The following is a 24625-nucleotide window of genomic DNA, read 5'->3' on the forward strand; positions in this document are numbered from 1 at the left end:
GCATGAGACCAGACTTAGTTGAAACACAAGTCAGATCTGCACTGCAAGATGATAAGCAACTGTTTAGTGCTGCTGGACAAAGATGATTTATGGGTTTTTTGCTCTTTCTGTTGCCCCCTTTATTACAATATCATTCCACACGCAGTCGCAATGACTGTCTCTAGGAAGGTGCAAGTGCGGTTCGGTTCCCTTAAATCCATGACTGCCACCCTTCGGTTTAATCTCGGATGCAAACTGTGCAGTGATACATTCCCAGGTAGCAATCCTCCTGACATTCTCTTCCTCTTTCCAGTTATTTCTCATCAAGATACTATCGTGGGTTTATTTGTACAACTACGCAAAGTTCAACAAAAACAAATGTGCCCAGTTTGCCTTTTGATAAAGATGTAAATTGGGAGGTCTGATTTCTGTGGTTTCTGTGTATGTGCATGTTTGTAGAGCAGTATTTCGAAGCAGGGAAAGTTGCCCTTCAGACTAATAAAATGTTCAGTGCAGTAACAGCATGCCACACCACACCCACACTAGCTTCCATATGGTGTCAAAGCAGGCCAGATGTGCACTGCACTGCATATGGGGTAGGTTAGGTATGCCTTGCAGATGCCTTGTATCAGCATTAACTTGCATTTAACTGTAAAGGCATGTCCAGGGTAGATGTCTCCTATCACACTGCATGCCTTTGATTTCTGCATGAAATGAAAAAACACCGTTCTGGTCCCGTCCCATCCCCCCAATATTTGATCTAGCAACAATTTCGTTGACTGGAGTATCCTTTGTGGAAGCTGAGCCTGGGTAGTAGTCACACCCTCCACTATGTTAGAGGATGCCATCATTCCCACAGTAGTAGGGTACAAACTCCATTCATAGGAGGCGTTGTTCAAAACTGTTGGGAATCTGTTCCCAACAGATCATCCTTCTTGAGTTAAGAGCATGTGCAGAACTGCAGACAGCCAGACATACAGCTTACAGGACCACAGATGGAGCATTGTGTTGGAACAAATTCCTTGCTCACAATCAAAGCTCAGGACTCCACTTCGTAGGAGGGCCGCCAAATGCCCCAGGGCTGATTTGCCACATTTTGAAGTAAGATGAATAATATACTCTGCCATCTAAAGCAGGGACAGGAAACCTCTAGCCCAGGTATAGGCAAACTCGGCCCTCCTGATGTTTTTGGCCTACAACTCCCATGATCCCTAGCTAACAGGACCAGTGGTCAGGCATGATGGGAGTTGTAGGCCACAGACATCTGGAGGGCCAAGGTTGAGGAAGCCTGACTTAACCAAGGGTGCTTCCAGAGGGGAGTTTATTGTGAAATTGTTGCTGCTATGCTCACAATTCCACACCCATCCTGCATCCACATGACATTGTAATGTAAACAAACAAACAAACAAACAAACAAACATAAAGGCTGGCATTTTTGTTTGTTTGTTTACATTTAGTCTGGATTTCCCCTTAATGTGGAAAATCAGATATGTAAAACTAGCCCAGTGTACACCTGCAACTGCTCCCAGCTTGTTAGTGCAATTTTTAGGGTGAGTGTTTTGTCATGTGGTCAGTTAAGGTAAAGGTAAAGGGACCCCTGACCATTAGGTCCACTCGCGGATGACTCGGGGGTTGTGGTGCTCATCTCACTTTACTGGCCGAGGGAGCCGGCGTACAGCTTCCGGGTCATGTGGCCAGCATGACTAAGCCGCTTCTGGCGAACCAGAGCAGTGCACAGAAACACCGTTTACCTTCCTGCCAGAGCGGTACCTATTTATCTACTTGCACTTTGACATGCTTTCAAACTGCTAGGTTGGCAGGAGCAGGGACCAAGCAACGGGAGCTCACCCCGTCACGGGGATTCGAACTGCTGACCTTCTGATCGGCAAGCCCTAGGCTCTGTGGTTTAGACCACAGTGCCACCCGCGTTGTCCCTATTGTTTCAGTAAGTTGTCCCGTTTTGTTTCCAGTTGCCCCAGATAACAATACAAGACTCCTATTTCTACCAATTGCCTCACATCTGGTTTGGAGGAGAGACTCTCTCAATATCTCCTGAGAGGTTGTAATCACTGTATGAACACCTGACCCCCCTTTAACAAACAAACAAACAAACAAACAAACAAACAAACAAACAAACAAACACAGAGGTATTTGACAAGACCCACAGTATTTTAAAAATTATCCCCTGGCCAAAGCCCCACCCTTCATCCCCCCCCCCCCCCAATAAAACATGGTAGCTAGCTGAACAAGGCTGGCTATGCTGGCTCATGTACAATTCTTAGGATGCAATTTCTTCAGGTATGCAGATGTATAGAAATACCTGTGTTTATGCCTGTAATTTAAAAAGGTAGTGGATGCCAGGGGAGAAGTAACTGAGGGGAGAGACCAAAAAGCAACAACCCTGGTGTGGATGGCAAGTAGTGGAACACCCATGAATATCCATTACAGGGGTGGGGAGAGGAATGTGTGGAAGCTAGCATGCCTAACACACACAGAGAAAAGTAGATCTCCACGAGTCATTTATGATACCAGGTCCCTCTCTGGAAGTACCCAAAATGTGCTTAACAGTTCAGTCCTCAAACGTCCAATGATTAGGTTTCACATACATGCCTGCTGAGTGTGTTCACTCAAAAGTTAGTCTCATTGAGTTCCATGGGCTTCACTGCCAAGTAAGCATGCATGGGATTTCAGCTTACTCTCAAGTGGGTATGGTTTCAGCCTTTAGACACATCAAAAATCTTTCAGCTCCTCTTCTGGGTAATTCATTTGCAGACTCATGTAATTAGCCACAGGTAAACTCAGACGTCTTGGTGTCTTTCCCAGAAATGGGGCTCCGTCTCCACTCCTTTCCCTTGCAGTCAGAAGACCTGCTGCCTCCAAGAAGTTACTTCGCTGCTTCGGAGCACTTATATGTGCTTTAATGAAATGTAGGCGAAGTTCCCTCCCTCCCGCTCCCTTTTCTCATGTCAAAAGATCAGAGAGGTCAGGTCTCAACACGCTACACCCAGACGATCACGCTTCCAAAAAGTTGCTTTGAGTGAAACAAACAGGCGGTCGGTTTGGCCACTGTGCATTATGTAACTAGTGCACTGGCTGCAGAAGCTGGATGACTGACACAGAGAAATTCCTGGCGGAGGGGGAAGGGTGCTGCCCTGAAGTCACTGTAATTACCGAGCGGCGTTCCAAGAAACCTAAAGGGGAAAGTGGCTGGAGATCAAGGGAAACAAAATGGAGACCACCATGTTTTGTTTGGGTTTTTTTTAATACCCCGAACAACTAGAACGTGCACTGCAGAAGTGAGGGTAATCCCCCCCCCCCCCGATAAAATGGCACGAACCCAATCCTTGCATATGAATAGTTGGAGGAGATGCTCTTCGGGAAACGAGAAGCTATGGAAACAATGAACGAACTATGTTTCACCCCCGCGCGCGCACACCCACCCCACGCTCGCCTCTGTGCGTGTGCAGTTTTGTTTGTTTTTTTAAAGACCCAAACTATTATTAAAAACTCTTGAAACTCCCCGCTATCTAAGTTCGAGCGCCGATTGCCCCTCTGCCGCGCCGCTGCCCCTTTAAGACCTGCTCTCTTAACAGTTGCACAGAAAGGGAGTGACCTCTGGGCTTTGACAGCTCCCCTAATAACTAGCAGAACCCTGGCTCCGCCCTCAGCGCTTGATTGGGCGGCGGGCCGGTATCCACTTTCTCGATTGGCCGAGCGCTTCCCCTGAGCGAACCTTTAGAACTCCGAGACACAATATTCTGTTACATTGTAGCAAAATGGCGACTGTCATTCACAACCCCCTGAAAGCGTAAGTAGGAATCAAAAATGTACATATTCCGCGTGGTTTAAATATGAAAAAGGGCGCCTTTCCGATGCATGCTGCCAGACTGAACCTGGCGTCTCCAGACTCCCAGCTGCTCTAGCCTCCCTCGCTCTTTTCTTTCCTTTCCTATCTCCTCCTCCTTTCTCTCTCTTTTTTGTGCAACACACACGAAGTCTCTCGCTCGGTAATTAATAAGAAGAAATTGTTACGTCCGCGTCCTGCTTAATTGATTGGAGGTGATGAAATGAAAGCGGAGTTTCTGGGCGCTGAGGCACCGGCGCCGCTCGCAGCTCTCGGGGCTTTTTCGGCTCTCGGGAACGGCAAGGTTTTGACGGATCCCCGAGGGGGTGCGTTGCACTTGACAGAGTCCTGCGCGCGGCGGCGTCCGGGCTGCCTTTGCAGCGCTGTCAGCGTCCAGCACAGAAAGATCGATGGGTGGGAACCGGGCGCACAAGGACTGGCTTGGAAAACGCTCGGGTTGCAGTTTCGGGAGTTGTTCCCCCCCCCCCCCCCCTGTTTGCAGTTCGGGGATGGCTTGAAAGCTGCGGGAGGGAAGGAGTTTGAGCCGCCAGCGTTTGGCTGGCTCGTTGTTGGCAAAAGGGCAGCACGGATCTTTTCATGGCAGGACAGTAGGGACATATTAGCCATTACACTTGTATGTGTGTGTGTATGGGGAGAGAGAGACGGACTTGTTCTAGATGAATGACTGGGGTTGGTGGCTGGTTGCTTTTGATAAAGCGCAGGAAGTCCGGCGATCTGCTTTGCATACCGTTCGATATATATATATATATTTTCGCTTTTAAAAGTAGAGGATGCCGGAGCTCGATTCTGGAATGCATCCACTCGGTGGACGCTGGCAGGGTGCAATTGAGGGTGAAATCTGGCTGCTCTCCAGATCATCCAGAAAGCCCCGGTGTGCAGGTTCTGGGGGCAGCCCTACTACGTCGGGGGCGGGGTGCGTGTGCGTCTTCCTAACCCTGGTGGTTAAAGGCGGGTAGTTTTCTTCGGAACCTCCCCGGTTTTTCCTTCTGGTCTGCAGCACACACAGCCAGCTTAATCCCTCCAGGCATTAAAGGGCGAGCGGGATTTGGCAGCGCGACTGGGGATGGCGGGGCTTTTCCTTTTTCTTAACCTTTTCAGGGTTACTTCTGCGCTCGAAGGAACCGGCGCTCACTTGCAACGGGGACCGGATCGGATCAGGGATCCTGGCGTGGTAGTGGCGGAGGGGAGGGAAGCTCCTTTGGGGCTGCTTCGCTACCACTCGCTGAAGTTACCCGGCGGGGGGGGGGGGGTGGGTCTGCCACCTTTCAGCCTTCCTTCCTCCGATCGGGGGAAAAACACACACTTCGGAGGGGTGTTCCGGGGATCCTCGCTGATGTGAATGGATGGGAGGAGGGGAGAGTAAACCGGAGGAAGAAGCAGCCTTCATTTGGGACGGCCGTGGGGGTTGGGGAGAGAGGATGCACGGCGAGCTGTCATATTTAAATAACTGACATCTCCCCTCCCCCCCCTTTCCCTTTCTGGAATGAAATATTTGCATAATGAGACCCTTTCCTTTAGTGAATTCTAAGCAGGACCGTCAGGGAAGCGGCAGCTGCGATTTTCAGATCATTAGCGAGCGATCCCCTTCCTGCGATGGTGAGGGAGGAGAGAGCGGGGCCACACAAAAGTCGGTGGCCAAAAGCGGATGGACGATGCAGCTTCCCAGCAAAGTTTAAAAACACCGTATTTGTCACATCCGTATCTCGCCCTTCCTCCGAGTGGCTCGGGGCGGCGCACGCGGTTTTTATGAAAATAGATTACTAAAAAAAAAAATCCTCATAGCAAACCTAAGAGCTAGGTAAGATTAGAGCAGACGGTGGGCTTCGTGACCATAGGAGCCAACTCCTTAGAGGCCGAGGTCCCTTCGCCCCCCCTCCATTTGAGGGTGCCGCCCCCCCCTGAGTTGATATTTGCCATGCAAATAGTGTGCGTGAGCTGCATCTTGTGGTCGATTATGCGGGATGGGGCTTACCCCCCGCAATATTTTATTCAGTTGGCACCCCTGGTCGTGACTACTGAGGGCTGGGCGCGGGCGAACCCACACCTCCTCAGCCCTGATCCAGTATGCGCTTACATCTTGTGGAAGCGATCTGGAGTTATGCTCGCTTGGAGTCGCACGTGTTACGTCGGTTTCAGGGGGGCGAGGTCGCTCAGCCTCCTTGCTGAAACCCCCAAGTGAAGCAGTAGGTGGTCGCCTTGGCAGCTCAGCCAGCCCTGCCCCCTATTGCCTGCGCGGTCCCGATGCAACCCTTGGACCTGAGTGAGCCGGTATTTGACTACTGCTTGCACAGATCCGCTGGGCGTGCAGCAGCAGCAGCAGCCCACTCCCGGGCATGTTTACTCGGAAGTAAGCCCCGATGGCCATAGGCTTGCCAAGCCCACAGCCGCCAGCACGAAACCACTACCATAAAGGCTGAGTGGAAGTTTCTTTTCGAGGAGCCACTTCCGGAGGGGCTCCCTCGAAGGAAGGGCAATATTTTCATCGCGAGCCTGGAAGGGGGCGGGAGGCGCGTGGGGGGTGGATCCGGAGTCGGGCCTCGCTGACATCATTGGTGCAAACGAAGCGTGTGCGCCCGGCAAAGTAGCCGAAGTGGGAAGCCGCTCCTCGCGCGGCGCTATTAAATTTCTTCGCGCCCAGCAACCTTGTGCATCAATCATTTCCTGCCCCTCCACGTGACCCGCTGGGAGCCCTTCGCTGCCCGCCGACGAATTCATCTTGCGGCCCCGAGTTCGCCCCCCGCCGACTCTCTCCCGCTCTTTTAAAGGGACAGAACCAGGCTATTAATATAATTAGCCGTCTCCTCTCCTTTCAACGCCCCCCCCCCGCGCGGGGGTGATCGGAAAGGAAACAATAGGCAGCGCGCGGACCAAAGATGCTTTCCTAGGAATGGGTGTGTGTGTGTGTGTGTGTGTGTGTGTGTGTGTGGTGTTACTGTCCATTTTCCAGATTCACAACTTGCGCCGTTGTTTTTAGTGCGCGTTAGTTAAACGCAGTTAAATACTGTAGAACGTTTCTTCTGGAAAAGTTGCTGATCAGGATAAACCGTATAAATATATATCGGCCATATAAATACACATCGCGCCAGCTTATGAGGGCAAAGGCAGTTAAGACACATAAGGGGGGGCAGAGAAGGGGGGGCACAGCGCGATGCGTCTCAGCCCCGTTGTGTCCTTCCTTCCTGCGGTGGCGTAGCGTGGGTTGTCAGCACCCGGGGCAAGGCAAGTAATTTGCGCCCCCTAACCCTAACCCCCAGATGTTGCGCCCGGTGCGACCGGCCCCCCCTGCACCCCCCACGCTACTCCACTGCCTTCCTGACAATGAAAGGGAGTCGAGCATCATCCGCATTTTGATTGTGATGTCTCAAAACAACTGGCGTCCCCGTCTCCCCTTGCAAAGAAACTGACCTCGAAAAGGTTTTTCTGGTCACCATCGGTATCGCTCGACCTCCTAAATCAGCGGCCCCCTTAAACTCTTTGTATCCTTGGTGTATAACAATCACTTCGTTTTCAGTATAACACCGAACTAGGCAGCGCTATTAATTCCACGTGGGGAATATAAAGTACTGCATTTCCAGTCCCGCCGGATACTCGGAAGAAATACTTTGAAGTTCCCAACTGGAGGCACTGGGGGCCCTTTTCTGTTTGTTTTCAGTTTCCCAGTGCTCTCCTCCTCCTCCTCCTTTCCTACAATAGCGATGCCTCCGCAGATCCTTTTGGGTGTCTCCGGCGCTTCTCCGCTTTCCCTCCCTCTCTTCTGGGATTCAGCCAATGGTGTGACTGCCCATTGTATTGCTTCTCCCATTGCTGAACACCTTGTTTGCCCACACGGTACGAAGAGGCAGGGAGCATCTAGAGGGCTGGAAGGCTGGGATTCCTGAACCTGGGCTGTAGGGGGGTGGGGAAGCTAAGCATGGGCAAAGGCCTACCTTGGATAAAAATGGGCTACCTACCTGTTCTTGTCTGCACTGGAACAAATAGACTCCTCAAGGGAGGCTTATTTCTAGTGGTGAAGACAGTAATATGTGAGACAGTTTGTGCAACCCTCTCCTCCCTCCCTTTTGACCCCAAATCTCTGTTGACCCTCCTTTATTCACCTTCTATTGTTTCCTTTTCCTTTCTGGGCCTGCCTTTGATCAAGAAAGAGAAGCTGGAGCTATCTGGACAAAACTTGCAGGATCAAGCAGCCATAAAGAACTGAGACTTTTTACCTTTGCTTGTTTTGGAAACTTATTGTCTGTCTGTCTGTCTGTCTGTCTGTCTCCAGTAGGGTGTCTCTCTTCACCCTGTATTTGCCTGACATTGCCTTATTTTAACACCCTGGAGAGCGGGGATTAAATGATGTTCCTATCACTCCCTGTATTTGGATTCTGCAGTGTCTCCTGTTGGTTGTCTGTTGATGGTTGTTGATATTGACCTCTTAGTGGACAGTTGGGACAGTTGGCATCCACCTGCCTCAGGAGACAATGGAGGAGTGTGCCTTTGGGAGTAAAGTCAAATTGTTGTAAGGCTGCAGGTACCAACTGTGGAGACCAATATAGGAGAAACATGCTGCTGCAACTGCATCATGGTACAGTATTTCTTCTCTCTGTGCTCCTCCCAGCAGTCATTCCTACTCTGGTCACTACTATACATACACAACCTGTTTGTCTCCAGGCCCTGTGGCCACCTGAAGTCTGAAGAGATGTCCTTGCTCATGCAAGACATAATTTGTCCCCCGGCTCATCTTCATCCCTGGATAACTCACCTCCTTTCTTCCTACCAGCTTTGTTACCCGCCTCCTCCAATCTCCTGCGGTTCCTGCTCATGAGAAGTGCTAAGAAAGTTTTATAGATGTCCCCTCTGTTCCTGCTGTACTACTAGTGGTTGGTGCCCAAGGCTACATACACACCATACATTTAAAGCACATGACTCTTCTCAAAGAATCCTGGGAATTGTAGCTTTGTGAGGGGTAAACTACATTTCCCAGGATTCTTTGGGGGGAGACATGTGCTTTAAATGTATGGTCCGTAGGCAGCCTCACCAATGCAATCTTCCTCCTGGTTGGTGATCTCCATTCTGATCTCATTGGGAGAGAATCAGCCTCCAATGTAAACAAACAACCACAAAACGAATGATGGTTCACTTTCATAGGCTCCACTCTTTACAATTTCCTCAGTATTCCCTTGGGAATGCCAGCGTAAACTTTGCTTGCACTAGGGAATTCCCAACCTTTTCCTCCCCTACAGGCCCATGCTACCTTCCAAAATCCTCTCCTCAGTTAAGGCAGGGATCCTTAGTAAAGGGCTGGGATGTGGGGCAGAGTATTGCTCTCCTCTGCTGACCAAAGATGCTTTTGCCTGATTGCAGACTATTCCACACCCCATCTCCTGTAGTGCTCTGTCCCACATTCCAGCCTACAATAAGCATCCCGTGAACACTGGAAGTGGCCTTTCTCAGGGTTGCCGGAGCCGTGAGTGGGGAGACAGGTCAAGAGTTCACTGGGGCAAGTGTCCCTTCTGATCATACTAGCAGAATTGGGTACAACTCAGTGTTTATGTAGGGACGCGGGTGGTGCTGTGGGTCCTCAGCACCTAGGACTTGCCGATCGTCAGGTCGGCGGTTCGAATCCCCGCGGCGGGGTGCGCTCCCATTGCTCGGTCCCAGCGCCTGCCAACCTAGCAGTTCGAAAGCACACCAGTGCAAGTAGATAAATAGGGACCGCTTACTAGCGGGAAGGTAAACGGCGTTTCTGTGTGCTGCGCTGGCTCACCAGATGCAGCTTGTCATGCTGGCCACGTGACCCGGAAGTGTCTGCAGACAGCGCTGGCCCCCAGCCTCTTAAGTGAGATGGGTGCACAACCCTAGAGTCAGACACAACTGGCCCGTACGGGCAGGGATACCTTTACCTTTACCTTTACCAGTGTTTATGTAGAATACATACATATGTGTACCAACACACACACACACAAAATTTGGGATAACATGTCATGCACCTGACAAAATGGAGCATAGCACATGAAAGCTTAAGCCACAATATATCTGCTAGTCTTTACGGTGCCCTGAGAGTCTTTTTGTGTGTGTGCTGATGAAATCAGCAGCCATCATGTGCTTAGTAACTAACATGCCTCAAACTATCGCCAGGCTTAACAGGCCTGAAAACAAAGAATAAAAAAGAAGAATGTAGTCACACAGAAGTGTCCAAGCCAGCCTGGACTAGTTCATTTGCATGGAGGTGGCTGCTGTGTGTCTGAACCAAGCCTGAGGAGTCTCACTGGTGAAGGAAACAAAAAGACCCCCTAAATATGATTATGCCTTGATCTAAATCTGCACTGTGATGAAGTACAGATGAAGATAATTGTACTTTTAAAAAAACAAACAAACAAAAAACTCACTGGAGTTTAATAGCTACCTGCTTGCTGGTTCAAAAACACAAGTCTGGCATTGAGTAGTCCTTTCAGCTGATGTTAATCATTAAAAAAAATAGAGTCTTGAGGCTTAAATCTAGGGAGCAATGTGCCAGCCGAGATGCAGCTGGGATGGAGAATAACAGCACATTGTCGCAATCTGATGGTGGTCATGAGCCAATCCGAAATATTATGCTAAAGCAACAGCTCTGCTGTGTTAGCAATTATGCAAGTGACAATTGCCACTGTTTAATGTAAGCAGATGGGGCTCATGGGGCTCGCCAACCTGGGAGGGTAGCCCATCTAGGAGAAGGAAAACTCTGATCCTAAACCTCTGCTGCCCTGCAGGCTATCTGCAGGAGAAGAAAAGGTTAAGGAGTAAACCCTACACAAATCTGGAGTCCCTAAGACGGTTGTTGGATGGCGTATTGTATGCTTCCTTCTGACAACAACTGCAACCAAGCTGGTGCCAAACATATTGCTCTGCTTTCTTTGGACCACTCAAAGAAGGCCGAGAGGGGGTTCTCTTGTCTGGGTAGCCCAGGACTTCCATCTACACTGCCCAGGTTTGTACATTGGGGAGGTCAATTCAGTGATGCTAACCCAATGGTTTGACTTCACTCCCGTGCTGCCCCATTCCAGTCCTTTCTGTGACATTTTTATGACGTTTTGGGGCTACTTCCAGGTTCAGTGCTATGCATGTGTGATTGCGCATCATTTGGATGTGCCTAAATTGGTCATTGCCTGTATTAAATTTCTATACTGCCCTTCATCCAAGGATCACATGGCAGTTCACAATATAAAAACGCAAAAAATACATAACATAGTAGCAAACAAAAACCATATCCCCACCCACATTGATGCTTAAATTAGCCAAAGGCCTGGGAGAAGAGAAATGTTTCTCCCCACTGCTTAAATATATGTAACGAAGGCTCCAGGCAACCCTCATTGGTCCAGCAAGGCTCTTCTTGCATTCTAACTTCTATGGCTCTTGACATTTAGAAATGCTTTTTGAAATGCATCCCACTTATAATTTGTTTCAGAAGCAAAACCATCCTAATCAGTAAAGCTCTGTCATCCTTGTATCTTTGACCTCCTGGAAAAGTGTTGGATAAATATAGCCACAAGATATGTGAGTGGATGTCGATGCTGAACGAAATGGGCTAGAGATAGGAAATGAGAACTGCTATGAGCTGGGGGAAGGGTGTACTATTGGGGAATCTGGAAAATGACAGGTTCCCCTTTTATTTAGTTGCATGAATGACTTGATTAGTTGCTTAGTGCTTTTGTAATTTGTTTCCTCAAAGTTCAAGTCTTGCACAGCCCATGGATGGAGCTGGCTTCATAAATTTGTCATGGGGTGGGAAAGGAATTTCTCAAAGGCTCTACATTTGTTTATACATACTGTATTCTCCTCCCCCCTGCCACCCCAAAAGCCCCAATAATAGCTTGGATGGGAATAACATTCAAGGGACATGGAAATCAAAATTGTTGCAAGAATTCTAAGCTACAAATCTCCCTATCTGTGGGGATGGGAGGGGAAAGGACTTTCATGGTAATGGGGAACATATTTGGGGAAAGTTTTCGAATTGTGTTAGATGGGTTCCACATTCAATCTTTTTCAAAGAAAGTCTGCACAAATAATGAGTCCTTGCACTTAAGTATCACTAAAATCAATGGGACAAGGTAACTTCTGGTGAGACTGTCTCAACAATTTCAATGAGATTTAAGTACAACGTAACGTTCTGAGGGTGTTATAAAATGAAGTGGGCTTTCCACATTGCACACTTATCCTGGGAGATGAATCACAATGGATTATTAAGCAATGGACTCTAGATTTTGTCAGTTTGTGTTCTGATCACATGTTTGCAATCTAGGCATGTGGTTTTGTGAATGTTTTGATGTATGTTGTCAGTTACCCTACACTTTCTAATTCAATTTCTGGTCATTCAACTGCTGCTTCAGTGAGGTCTGGAGACAACATCCGGGCAGTATAACCAGCTTCAGCAATTTGCTTTCTTTATCAATCCTTTAACAGTGCAGTGAGCAAGTTATGAAATAGGACTGCCTAATAATTCACACGTCACATTGTACACTCCTTTGTGGTAATCACAGGGTGTTCTATTCGGAACAGAATCTTGTGAACAACTCATAGGCTAAACTAGTAGAAACAACACCAAACCAATATTAATCAGAAACAAGCAAGTATTGTGGGGTTGCATAGGGCAGGTATCTTCAACTTTTCCAGGACCCACCTTTAACCCCAACATGCATTTGGAGACCCATTTCTTATTTTTTTTACCATATATTTGCATGGTGGTAGTGCTTCTACAGTGACCTGCTTTGAATCAGGTTGAAGACCAATGGCAGAGATTTTCAACCTTTCTGAGTCCACGGCTCCATGACCAACTTCTTTGGTACCCCTGTGGGGCTCAGGAGCCCAGTTATGTCACCCCTTGCCTACGGAGCTGGCAGCCTCTCACCCTTTTTCTAACACCCTCCCTTGTGGGGTGTTCACACAGCCTCCTCTCCTCTCCTCTCTCCTTGGGAGTCTTCTGGGCAGCTGCTGCTGCCATCCCTGGTCTCTGAGCTGCCACCCCATCCGTTCCAGAGGCACCATTTGCCTGCAGAGCTAGTAGCCAGAGCTGCTGCAATAAACAGCTGTGCAAACTTTGGGGAAGCCAAATGTGAAAGGGCATCAGAGGGGGGGGAGGGAAGGAAAGAGGGACAGAGGCCAGTGCTGCCTGCAGCACCCCTGACCATCATTCAAGGCACCCCAGGGTGCCACAGCACACTGGTTGAAAACCACTTGCATAGGGTATGCTGTCAGAGGAAGAGAGTGAGAGTTTGTGGGAGAGGTTAGAGGACTACTTATTGAAATCCAATCTGATTTGTGCTTGTGGTGTTATATGGGCAGTTATAAATAAAGAAGAGTTTGGATTTGATATCCTGCTTTATCACTACCTGAAGGAGTCTCAAAGCAGCTAACATTCTCCTTCCCCTTCCTTCCCCACAACAAACACTCTGTGGGGTGAGTGGGGCTGAGAGACTTCAGAGAAGTGTGATTAGCCCAAGGTCACCCAGCAGCTGCATGTGGAGGAGCGGAGACGCGAACCCGGTTCCCCAGATTACGAATCTACCACTCTTAACCACTACACCACACTGGCTCTCAGGCTTTCAATAGCATTTGCTCTTGGGTGGGGGGCATACTGCCTTGTTTACAATAGGTGTATGTCCTGTAGTTTCCTGCTAACATCCTGTAACTTTTAATACCACAAATGTTCCGAGGTTATGGTTTCTTTGTGTCCCTCCAGACTGCAATAATGTGGTGACATTAGGGAAGCATCCAAAGCCACAACTATGTCCAAGAGGCCACAGTGCGCTCGCTACCTGTGTGATGAATAACTAACCAATTCCATTAGTTTTCTCTGCTGGAACTGTTTGAGGAGCACAAGTTGTAACATGGTAGTAGCCTTCTGAACCCAGCACAAGAGAAGTAGTAGTGTAGAAAAGCAAGAGTTTATTTTCCTTTTGAATGAGAACATAACAAAGGAGAAGAACGTTGCAATCAAATTTTAAACAGTTCTCTCTTAAACCACTGCAAGAAGCCCTGGTCAGGAATTTTTCATGACATGGTTTATAGCCTAAAAGAGCCCGTTCGAGCCACAGATTCCAAGCCAATGGCCTCAAGGAAGGATTTAATTTAGTGTCTCTGAAGTTTTTGGCATGGCCTCCAATACACCAATTCTCCCCTCATATGGGAATAGCTGATGAAGTTCAGCAAAATGCATCTTAGGTCACACTTTCCCTGGCTGGGTGTTGTAATGTAAGCAAAATACAACTTCAGCCGCTGTGAATCATTTGATGGCATGTTCAGCAGTGCCCAGAACTGTTGCATCTTGGCAGAGAATGAGATGACAAATTCCACAGCCGTATGGTGTGAATGTAATCACAACAGGGTGTTTCCACTGAATCTTGACTGGTTTCTTATGGCACTTGCTCCTCAGGCAACTCCTTCGGGGTGTTACTGATGTGGGCTGCTTCACCCAATTATTTATATTTCATCAAAAGCTGGTGTTCAATGTTATATCTTTTAATACTGCAGAGTTTAGTTACAGGGCGTGCAATTCTTCACTGAACGGAGGTACTAAAACAAAATGGTTTTTTATCTTTATTCAGTTTATGGGATCAATGTTGCGAAAGATCCCAGTTTGCTAAGGACTGCTTAGCCTTGCTTCTTATAAGTAACCCAACTGAAATAAATGGGAATTATAGCCAACATTTTGCAGGATGAAGGGCAAATAATAATTAGCTTCTAGCAATGGAAGTAATACAGCTCACCTTGCCAGACTTACATAGATCTGTTGGTCTCACCTGCACTAAATATTGAAATATTATGCTAAAAGCTTAATTGCCTAATATTGATTATAACTTGCATTGCACTTAATCCACTCCCCCTGCCTTGTTGTCTCAATTCCAGATCTATGGGTTTGGTCATGGTTTCTTAGTGCTGAGGAAAATGCATTCTGCACATGCTCAGTGTCCCTGTCTTTTACTGCACATCTCCCAGGACTGAGTCTTGCCATGACAGTGGTGTGTTGGGGTTCAGAAGTTCTGAGATTAAGCACTGGTGAACCCAGATTCAAATAATACTTTGATCCTCTCCTTATCCCTCCCAATGCCTTTTACAGTGGTACCTCAGGTTAAGAACTTAATTCGTTCTGGAAGTCTGTTCTTAACCTGAAACTGTTCTTAACCTGAAGCACCACTTTAGCTAATGGGGCCTCCTGCTGCCGCCGTGCGATTTCTGTTCTCATCCTGAAGCAAAATTCTTAACCCGAGGTACTATTTCTGGGTTGGCAGAGCCTGTAACCTGAAGCGTCTGTAACCCGAGGTACCACTGTATTCTATTCCTGGGTCAGTTTTATCTGAGAGATTGACAATGGGCTGCTTAAAAACCAGAGAGTTTCTTTTTCCTGGTCACCTTCATGATGGTTATAACCCAGCATGCCATTTTGCATATCAGGGGGCTTCTGTTAAGGCATTACCTAGTTCCAGAAATAGCTATTGGGTGGCTGCCTGTGACTGGGGCCTTATGCATTTGGCATTGTACCCCACTTTACAGAGATTGAGAGTGATTCTTGTGGTGGTTGAAAGAGGCACAGCCCCATCAGTTGATGTTTCAGCTCATTACCACCCAAAGAACGGAAATCTTCTACAAGCATTTAGTCTTGGGGAATATTTCTAGTAACTAATCACGAAAAATATCTATTGTTATTGTGATGACAGACTTCTTCCTCCTGCCCTCCAATGTATATTCCAAAACACTATGTTCCAAAGGCTAACTAACAGCACAATCCTAACCATGTCTACTTAGAATTAGGCCCTATTGAATTATTGGGCTTACTCACAGGAAAGTGTGGTTTGGACTGCCACTTAAAATCCTGAAGTTAAGAGGAGCTTCACTTGATGTTACTGTCACTGGCTAAGCTGCTTGGACACAGAGCGGCAGGCCCAGGGAAGGAGAAGACTGCAGAAAGAAAAGAAGACACAAGAAGTTGCCTGCAAAAGGAGGGTTAGAGGAGGGGAGTGGTTCATCCACAGGCCTGAGGAAAAGCCAGTGAGAGGAGACAGAGGCAAACTACACACAAATGGGAAGAAGCCCTGGCAGCACTGCAAGAAGAATAAGAAGAGGAAGAGGAAGAGGAAGAGGAAGAAGAAGAAGAGGCAGCAGCCTTTGGAGGTTCTGGTTTTCAGTCAGAAAATGGGAAGGGGATGGTACAAAGATGTACAGATGTACTTAACCCTTTCCCTAAATACCCCCCCCCTGCCAACTGCCTATTTCTACAGGGTCGCTGTTAGGTTTACAAAACACTAACAGCATGTGTTTCCGGCAGCCAGTGTAGGGGTCACACTGGTACCTGTGAGACCAGCATTCCAATCCTCATAAAGCTCATGTGGTACTCTTTAGCTAGTCACTGTCTTGAAGCCAAACCTATTACCTACTACCTTGCTGTGAGGATAAAATGAAGAGGGTAGAATCATGCATGGCACCCTGGGTACCTTGGAAGAAAGGTGGGAATGTAAAGAACAAATAAAATAAATGAATAAGCACATAGAACTCCATGGGCAAGGGAATTCTGAACAGAAAAACAGGGAAAGGGATAAGCATGTGTGTGTGTGCGTGCGCGCGCGCACGCCCACCCACCCACCCACTACACCTCCACTCAGAAATTGCACCCTCCTGAGAGGGGAAGGAAATTGCACAGAGAAGCTGGGCACATGTTCAGAAGCTGCAGATGTGAGAGAAGCCCACTGAATTTAAATAACCATCCACATTTTTGGCTCTTGGCCTCTATTCAGCTTGCATTTGCATAGACCGAGTTGCTGTTAATGGCACAGGAGCCAGGGCCAGAGAATAAGCTGGCAACCCTGTCAACCCTCCACATTTTATGCTTTGAAGAACTAATTGGTTTGGTCAGCTGAGAGCAAATTCTGTGTCTAGGGCTATCCGTCAGCTTCATGTGAATGAACTAGTGAATAGCATGTAATTTAATAGTCACAGATGATGGAAACTTGGACTACAAGATCTGTTTCCTGATTAGTCACTGCCAGTTCATATCCCATCAGTGCATATGTGAAGTTTGATTGTTTTGTCCTAATGTGCATAACATTATGCTTACATGTTTGTCATTTTGTTGCCCATTCACCCTCTTTCGGAAATTATTTTGGAGCCCTTTGAGGTCTGTTTGGGTTTTCACAATCCTGAATAATGCAGCAGCATCTGCATAACTGGCTACCTTACAGCTCACCCCTGACAGCCGCTTTTTTTGTGAATAAAGAAAACAGCACCAAGCTCTCCTCTGTTTTTATTTTATTCATTTGTAGTAAATGACTTCCATTCATTTGCTATGTTAAATTTGAAATTCTGTCTCTCATCTCTTAACAATTTCCCTGTAATTGCCCCTCATATTTGGATTTTTTATTCCTTCTGGTATCCATGCCACTTCTTCGCTTGTATTACAACAACTTATCAAAATCTTGCTTTCTTTGTCCAAGACTGATTTCCTTTTACTTCACTGATATCTTGTAACTCCCGAGATTCCCCAGATTATAATCCATTGGGCATGACTCTTTGGGTTTTTCCTTTGGAAAGCATCTAGTTGTAGGCATCATTTAAATCATGAGTGGGGACATTTTCCAGCCCTAAGGCCACATTTTTACCTTCTGGGAAACTTATTGAGGACCATATATGAGTGGTGGGTGGGGTCGGAGCAGTGCTGGATTTACATATAAGCTAAACAAGCTATAGCTTAGGGCCCCACTCTCTTGGGGCCCCCCAAAAAATTTAAAGGAAAAAAAACCTGGATGTTCATTTCCAAAATATAAGATAAAAAATAAATAAATTAAACCCACATACAGCAGCAGTGTTTTGTGCTTTGTAGGCTCCTATGATGTAAGTAATGGGCCCCGCCTGCTAGCCTGCTTCCTAAAATATCACATATTTTGTTATGTGCAAATGGCTTTAGATACCTATTAGGTCCATAAGTTACCATATAGTATAGATTCAGCACAAAAAACAGCGACAATTTGTTGTTGACAAAGGACAGCTGGACATAGAAGGGCCCCTTTACCTTCAGTAGCTTAGGGCCTCATCAAACCTAAATCTGGCCCTGGGTCAGAGGCAAAAATAGATGGATCAACATTATTTTTTAAAAAAGCATGTTCAGTAGGGTAGTTTTACACATGCTAACACTCACCCCCTCTCCTCGGTCCAGATAAGCAAGAGGCAACATCAGAGTTCAAGGATACATTTCAGCTACACAGAAATGCTTGGTAGTTGCAGCAAGACCAATGAGGAATGAGGCCTAGGGAGAGTTCAGAGGAGAAGCCTGAGAGGATGCATGAACCTCCGTGGCCTCAGGTTCCCCACCTCTGATTTAAACATTGCTGCAGAGATTTCTGTGATCTCATGGCAGGACTTTTGGAAACTTTCCTTGTTAGGCCGAATTGCTACTATTAAGATGAATGTATTGCCTAGAATGCTGTTTTTATTCCAGACGTTGCAGATTGTGGACAAGATGGACTGTTTCAAGAAGTGGCAGAAAGACGTATCAAAATTTGTCTGGCAGGGCAAAAAGCCCAGAATTAAATTTAAGATTTTAACTGATGCAAAGGATAGACTTTATTATGAATCAGCAGCTTTCTGCTGGTTGAAACACTGGCTACTTCTTGAGAACACCGACATTTTGGATCTGGAAGGGTACGACAATAGTTTTGGTTGGCATGCATACTTATGGTACGACAAGGTAAAGGTGTATAAAAGCTTTAAAAACCATATTGTAAGGAAAGCATTGTATAACGTTTGGATTAGATACAAAGATTTGTTGGAAAGTAAAACCCCTAGGTGGGTGTCACCAATGGAAGCTAGGGAAGTAAAAAAGCTTAATATGGATTCTAAATGGCCAAAATATCATGAGATTTTAGAATATGATGGCGAAAGGGTGAAACTTCAGAGTTATGAGAAACTAAAGCCTAAGGTTCGAGATTGGTTGCATTACCATCAGATAAATGAGACGTTTAAACAGGACAGGAAAATAGGATTTCAGAAAGAGAAGTCAAAACTAGAAACAGAATTGTTGGAACCCAATACTAAGAACTTATCAAAAATGTATAACTTGCTGTTAAAATGGAATACACAGGATGAAACGGTGAAATCAGCTATGATTAAATGGGCACAAGATATCGGTCATGATATTATGTTTGCTGACTGGGAACAGTTATGGACCACCGGTATTAAATTTACTGCATGTAATGCCTTAAAAGAAAATATTATGAAAATGATCTACCGGTGGTACATGACCCCAGTCAAGCTTGCAAAAATTTATCATTTGCCTAATAATAAGTGTTGGAAATGTAATGAGACTGAAGGCACTTTCTACCACCTTTGGTGGACCTGCCCAAAGGTTAAAGCTTTCTGGGAAATGATCTATAATGAAATTAAGAAGGTCCTTAAGTGGACTTTTCCTAAGAAACCAGAGGCTTTCCTCTTGGGCATGGTGGGCCAAGTGGTGCCAAGGAAGGATAGGACTTTCTTTATGTATGCCACTACAGCAGCAAGAATTCTACTGGCAAAGTATTGGAAGACGCAAGAACTACCTACTCTGGAAGAATGGCAAACAAAGGTGATTGACTTTATGGGACTGGCCGAGATGACGGGCAGAATCCGGGACCAGGGGAAAGAGACAGTGGAAGAGGACTGGAAGAAATTCAAAATATATCTTAAAAATAATTGCAAAATTGAGGAATGTTAAGATGTCAGGGGGTAAGAAGTAAAGAATTGCAGCAGTAAACAAAAAAACTTAAGAAATTTTTATGAAAGGGAATTAAGACAATGGACCTAAGGGTTGCTAAAGAATTATTAAACAAGGATGCAGGGATGGGGAGGTATGGGGGAGTCAAAGAAAGAAGGGTATGAACTGATGAGTTTGAAGTTATACTGTTCTATACTGTTTTTATTATTTGTTTGGAAAATTAATAAAAATTATTATAAAAAAAAAAGAACTTTACCTCAGGATGAGAACAGAAATTGCACGCCAGTGGCGTGGCAGCAGCAGGAGGCCCCATTAGTTAAAGTGGTGCTTCAGGTTAAGAACAGTTTCAGGTTAAGAACAGACCTCCAGAACAAATTAAGTTCTTAACCCAAGGTACCACTGTATATGCTTTATATGCATGGCAGCATTTTTCCATATGATTTTGTGCAACAATGGCATCTTCTCCATGAAATGGTATGGAGGACCATATGCATAAAAGCTGCCTTGTTCTGAGTTAAGGCTATTGCTCCACCTTCCTCAGTATTGTCTACACTGACCGGCAGCAGCTCTCCAGGGTTTCAGACAGGGAGTCTTCCCAGCACCCTCCGGATATGCCAGGGATTTAACCTGGGACCTTTTGCATGCAAAGCAGATGAGCTAAGCAGCCTTAACCCCCGGAAGGTTCCAAGTGTTCCTTTGGAATGCCTTGTGTGAGAGAGAGACCCAGAGGGAAGAAATGTTGGGCAGAGAGAGCGTAACACTCCTGCCCCACTGTTTATCAGCTATAAATTCCCCTCTCCCCAAACTGCTTTCCACAAGTTGCATGGAACCTATATTTAGTCCCAGAGCTTTTATTCTTTCCCTGTGCCCTCAGAGCCCTCTGTGTGGCACCATTTTGGGTAGCATATACTTGCAAGAGCATGCTCAGGGATGCATGGTGTGAATAACAAGCTGCTATGGCTGTGGAATAGAGAGATCAATCAGATTCAATGAGGGCTACTTCTACTTCCTGTATATTAGCACTGTGAGAAATTGGTAGATTTGGCAACTGTCTCTTCTGACTTTGAATCAGCAGGTGTCAACAACTTAGATATACTTAAAACTATAAGATGATTGTTTTTAGACTCTGGACTGAATGATCTTATGCGCCTATTCCCACCAGTCTTTAGATGGTAATGTGCACTGTTCTACTTACTTTAAAATTGGTAAGTCAGCCCTGCTGCTCATTCTACCGACTGGGGCCCTGAACCGTGCCTGAAAGTCCTGCCTTGATGGCACCTGCTGTATTTGCATGGAGTCATGGTGGCAGAGCTAAGAGTCTGACTCGGGAGTCAAGCAAGGGTGCTGTGAAGTTTATGTGTGCCTCAGATTCCTGCTAAAATAAGAAAGCTTGAAAGGAGGGGAGCAAACTCTGTCTGGTGTTGACATGGACTAAGTCAGGGTTGGTCACCTTTGTGTGCCAGGGGGTGTGACGCGCATCCCGGAGGCATGGCCCACACTGCCACCAGTGGGGGCATGGTGCCCAGCACCGGGGGGGGCAATCACAATGGCACCCCACTGGGATCGTGCCGCCGGGGGCGGTGCGCTCCCCCCCACCCCTGTTACTCCGCCAGTGTATAGTGCATGTGTGCATGTTGGGTATGACACCCCTTTCATGCTGTTTTCTCACACCCACCTAGTTTTGAAAATATATTTGTGGTCCTTTCTGCATGCTGGCTCTATAGTAACAGCCAGCCAGGCTGCCTTCACCTTAATGTAGTGTCACCATTCACTCAGTGAGCAGCAGCAGGTCTGCATCTGGCTGCATCTCCACCAGTCCCTGATGGGGACCCTCCAACTTCAGCCAAGGTAAAAGGTAAAGGACCCCTGGACAGTTAAGTCCAGTCAAAGGTGGCTATGGGGTGTGGTGCTCATCTCGCTCCAGGCTGAGGGAGCCGGCGTTAGCCCACAGACAGTTTTCCGGGTCATGTGACCAGCATGACTAAACCACATCTGGCACAACGGAACACCATGACAGAAGCCACATGATGCGCACCTCCATTTGTGTTGATGTCACTACTTCTGACCCCTCAGATACCTATTGATCTACTTGCACTGGTGTGCTGTCGAACTGCTAGGTTGGCAGGAGCTGGGACAGAGCAACGGGAGCTCACGCCATCAAGGGGATTCAAACTGGCGACCTTCTGATGGGCAAGCTCAAGAGGCTCAGTGGTTTAGACCACAGTGCCATCCACTCCAGCCAAGGTACACAATGTGAGCTCCTCATAAAATGCAGTTCCCATCAGGGAACTGGAATAGCCGCAAGAGTTAGAGGCATGGTGTGTGTGTGTGTGTGTGTGTGTGTGTGTGTGTGTGTGTGTGTGTATGACAATAGTAAAGACTGCCAGTTACCGGAGGCCTTTGGCGCCTTCTTCACAAGCCTTGCTCTACATGTCCTCTGCCAGAGCCCCCCTCCTTGCTGCTTCTCTCCCTCCATGTTTATGCCTGATCCCTCCATCCTTTCCCTGCGCCATCCCCTGCAGGGCCAGCAGTTCAGCCTTCATCCTGCATCAGTTCACGGAAGCAGCACAGATAGCAGCATTATTTATTGAAAACTTGATGTGCAGGTGTGCAGTGAGAAGTAGCATCCATTATTATTATTTTTTAAATGGGACTGTCATTTCCATGACCATTAGCCCAAGGAGAACAAAATGGAATGGAAAGCATCCTCCCCACAATTCCACTATAAAGCCAAAGATGGAAGGCGAGAGGGAGGGGAGGGAAAAGGTGCCAAACTGGTTCTGCAGGACGGAAGCCACTCCTCTCAAAATAGTAATAATACCACACTGCTGATTCACAGGACGCAGAAGGCAGTGGCAAAATGCAGTACCTCAAAGTTGGCATAGAACTAGTCTGAGAAATCTCAGAATGAAGAATCAGAAGTACAGTAGTGACATAAGTACTCCCCCTCTTTCTTTTTTCTTTTTCCTTTCTCCTCCTGTGATGAGGCTGCATTTTAATATTTTAATGTTTCAATATTTTAATGTTGTGTTTTAATCTTGTTTTTAAGTTGTATTCATTCAACTTGTTTTTATTATTGCTTGTTAGCTGCCCTGAGCCCGGCCTTGGCTGGGGAGGGCGGGGTATAAATAAATAATAATAATAATAATAATTTATATTATATAATAATAATAATATGGGACGCAGGTGGCGCTGTGGGTTAAAGCCTCAGCGCCTAGGGCTTGTCGATCGAAAGGTCGGCGGTTCGAATCCCTGCGGCGGGGTGCGCTCCCGATGCTCGGTCCCAGCGCCTGCCAACCTAGCAGTTCGAAAGCACCTCTGGGTGCAAGTAGATAAATAGGGACCGCTTACCAGCGGGAAGGTAAACGGCGTTTCTGTGTGCGGCTCTGGCTCGCCAGAGCAGCGATGTCACGCTGGCCACGTGACCCGGAAGTGTCTCCGGACAGCGCTGGCCCCTGGCCTCTTAAGTGAGATGGGCGCACAACCCCAGAGTCTGTCAAGACTGGCCCGTACGGGCAGGGGTACCTTTACCTTTACCTTTAATAATAATAATTATCATTATTATTATTATTATTATTATTATTATTATTATTATTAGAAGTAACCCCTCCCTGAAACACACACACACACACACACACACACACACACACACACACACACACAAAAGGATGGGCTCCTGGCTTAATTTTTTTTGGGGGGGGCAGTGAACTTTTAACAGGTTCTTCAGTGGTGGAAACTGGGAGGACCTTTGGTAGAGAACAATCCTTTTGAACTGCCCTTTTTCCCCCTTAAGGAGGAAATAGCAGCTGTTAGACTTCTTACAGGAGTGACCTGCTCTTTGCATATCCTGTGCTGAACCTTTGAATAAAGAATTTGATGCTTCTAAAGCATTTCACTTCTTCCTGCCTCAGGCCAAGGATTGGACCTTACAGACTTTGGGTGTGTGTGTGTGTGTGTGTGTCTTCATTTTGTGAGGTTTTCTCCATTCTTGCAAATAGCATCATGGTGTCATCAACCCTGAAAAACCAGCCAAAGATTATGGCCAGCTTTTCATCGGCCAGCTATAGCTCAGCAGCTGGATGTGCAAACATTAATAGGTAATCATGTTTCTTTTCTGTTGGTGAAAAGTTTCACCTCCCTGATTCCTGCACATCAAACATAAAAGCAAAAGAGCAGGTCAGCACAGGTTTTTTTGCCTGGTTAGTTGGCAATGTTTCTTGCTCAGGAGTAAAAAAACCAACAGGAGCTATATATCTTCACACTCTTGAGAACACTTAGGCCATTTTCGCAAGACAATGAAAACCCATTTTGCATTTCCTGTGTCTGTAATTCAAATGCAAAAGTTCCATTGCTTATTAAGTAGATTCCATTAAATAAATGGTTCTCTTCTCTTTCTTCCATTTCAGCAAAGTTTGCATATGCAAATAAATGGCGCAAGAGCACTTTTAGAGCTTTTCCACGTGGCCAGAGGGCCAAATTGGATGTTAAACAGGCAAAATGAGCAGTCTTCCTTCACTCCCTCCTTTTTAACTGAAAAGCACCCCCTGACAGCTACCAATTTGACAGGAGGAAAGGAGAAATGAGAGAAAGAGATGCTTGTTCCTTTCCCCCTTCTGCTGTTTCTCAGCTCAGAATTGCAATTTCCAAGCTTATTTTTTTCCTGTATGGTGAGAAAAGATAACAGGAATCCTGTATCTTTCCTCACAAAGAGGGTAGTACTTTTGAGCTGAAAAATGGTAGGAAGGGAAAGGGTTAAGCAATGCCTCCTGCCCCACTGCTCTTCTGTTCCTTGACTGCAGCCTCCAAGGCTGTTTTTCAGCTAAAAAACCAAAACAAAACAAAAGACAGGACTTGGAAGATTCATACACTTCTTGGAAATATTTGAACTTAAGATGAGTCTACTGGATCAGGCCAATGGCCCATCTAGTCCAGCATCCTGTTCTCACATTGGCCAGCCAGATGCCTGTGGGATTCCTGCAAGCAGGACATGAGTACAACAGCACTCTGTTGTTGCTGTTGTTGTTGTTGTTGTTTCATCGTTTAGTCATGTCTGACTCTTCGTGACCCCATGGACCAGAGCACAC

The 24625-nt window shown here is 46.6% G+C and overlaps 1 protein-coding gene across 2 annotated transcripts in view; it reads left to right on the forward strand.

Moving 5' to 3' along the window:
• The first annotated feature begins 3701 nt into the window (after positions 1-3701).
• The window catches only part of DPF3 (double PHD fingers 3), a 182529-nt gene continuing 161605 nt past the window's right edge, over positions 3702-24625 (forward strand). For both annotated transcript variants that reach the window (XR_013842367.1, XM_079990451.1), the window contains exon 1: positions 3702-3787. Coding sequence is in view for 1 of the 2 variants with exons in the window: in XM_079990451.1 (XP_079846577.1) it covers positions 3756-3787 (32 nt within the window). In the remaining variant the exon portion in view is untranslated. The remainder of the gene's footprint in view (positions 3788-24625) is intronic.

Source organism: Podarcis cretensis (genome assembly GCF_951804945.1).
Source record: "Podarcis cretensis genome assembly, chromosome: 1".
Classification (NCBI taxonomy): Eukaryota; Metazoa; Chordata; class Lepidosauria; order Squamata; family Lacertidae; genus Podarcis; species Podarcis cretensis.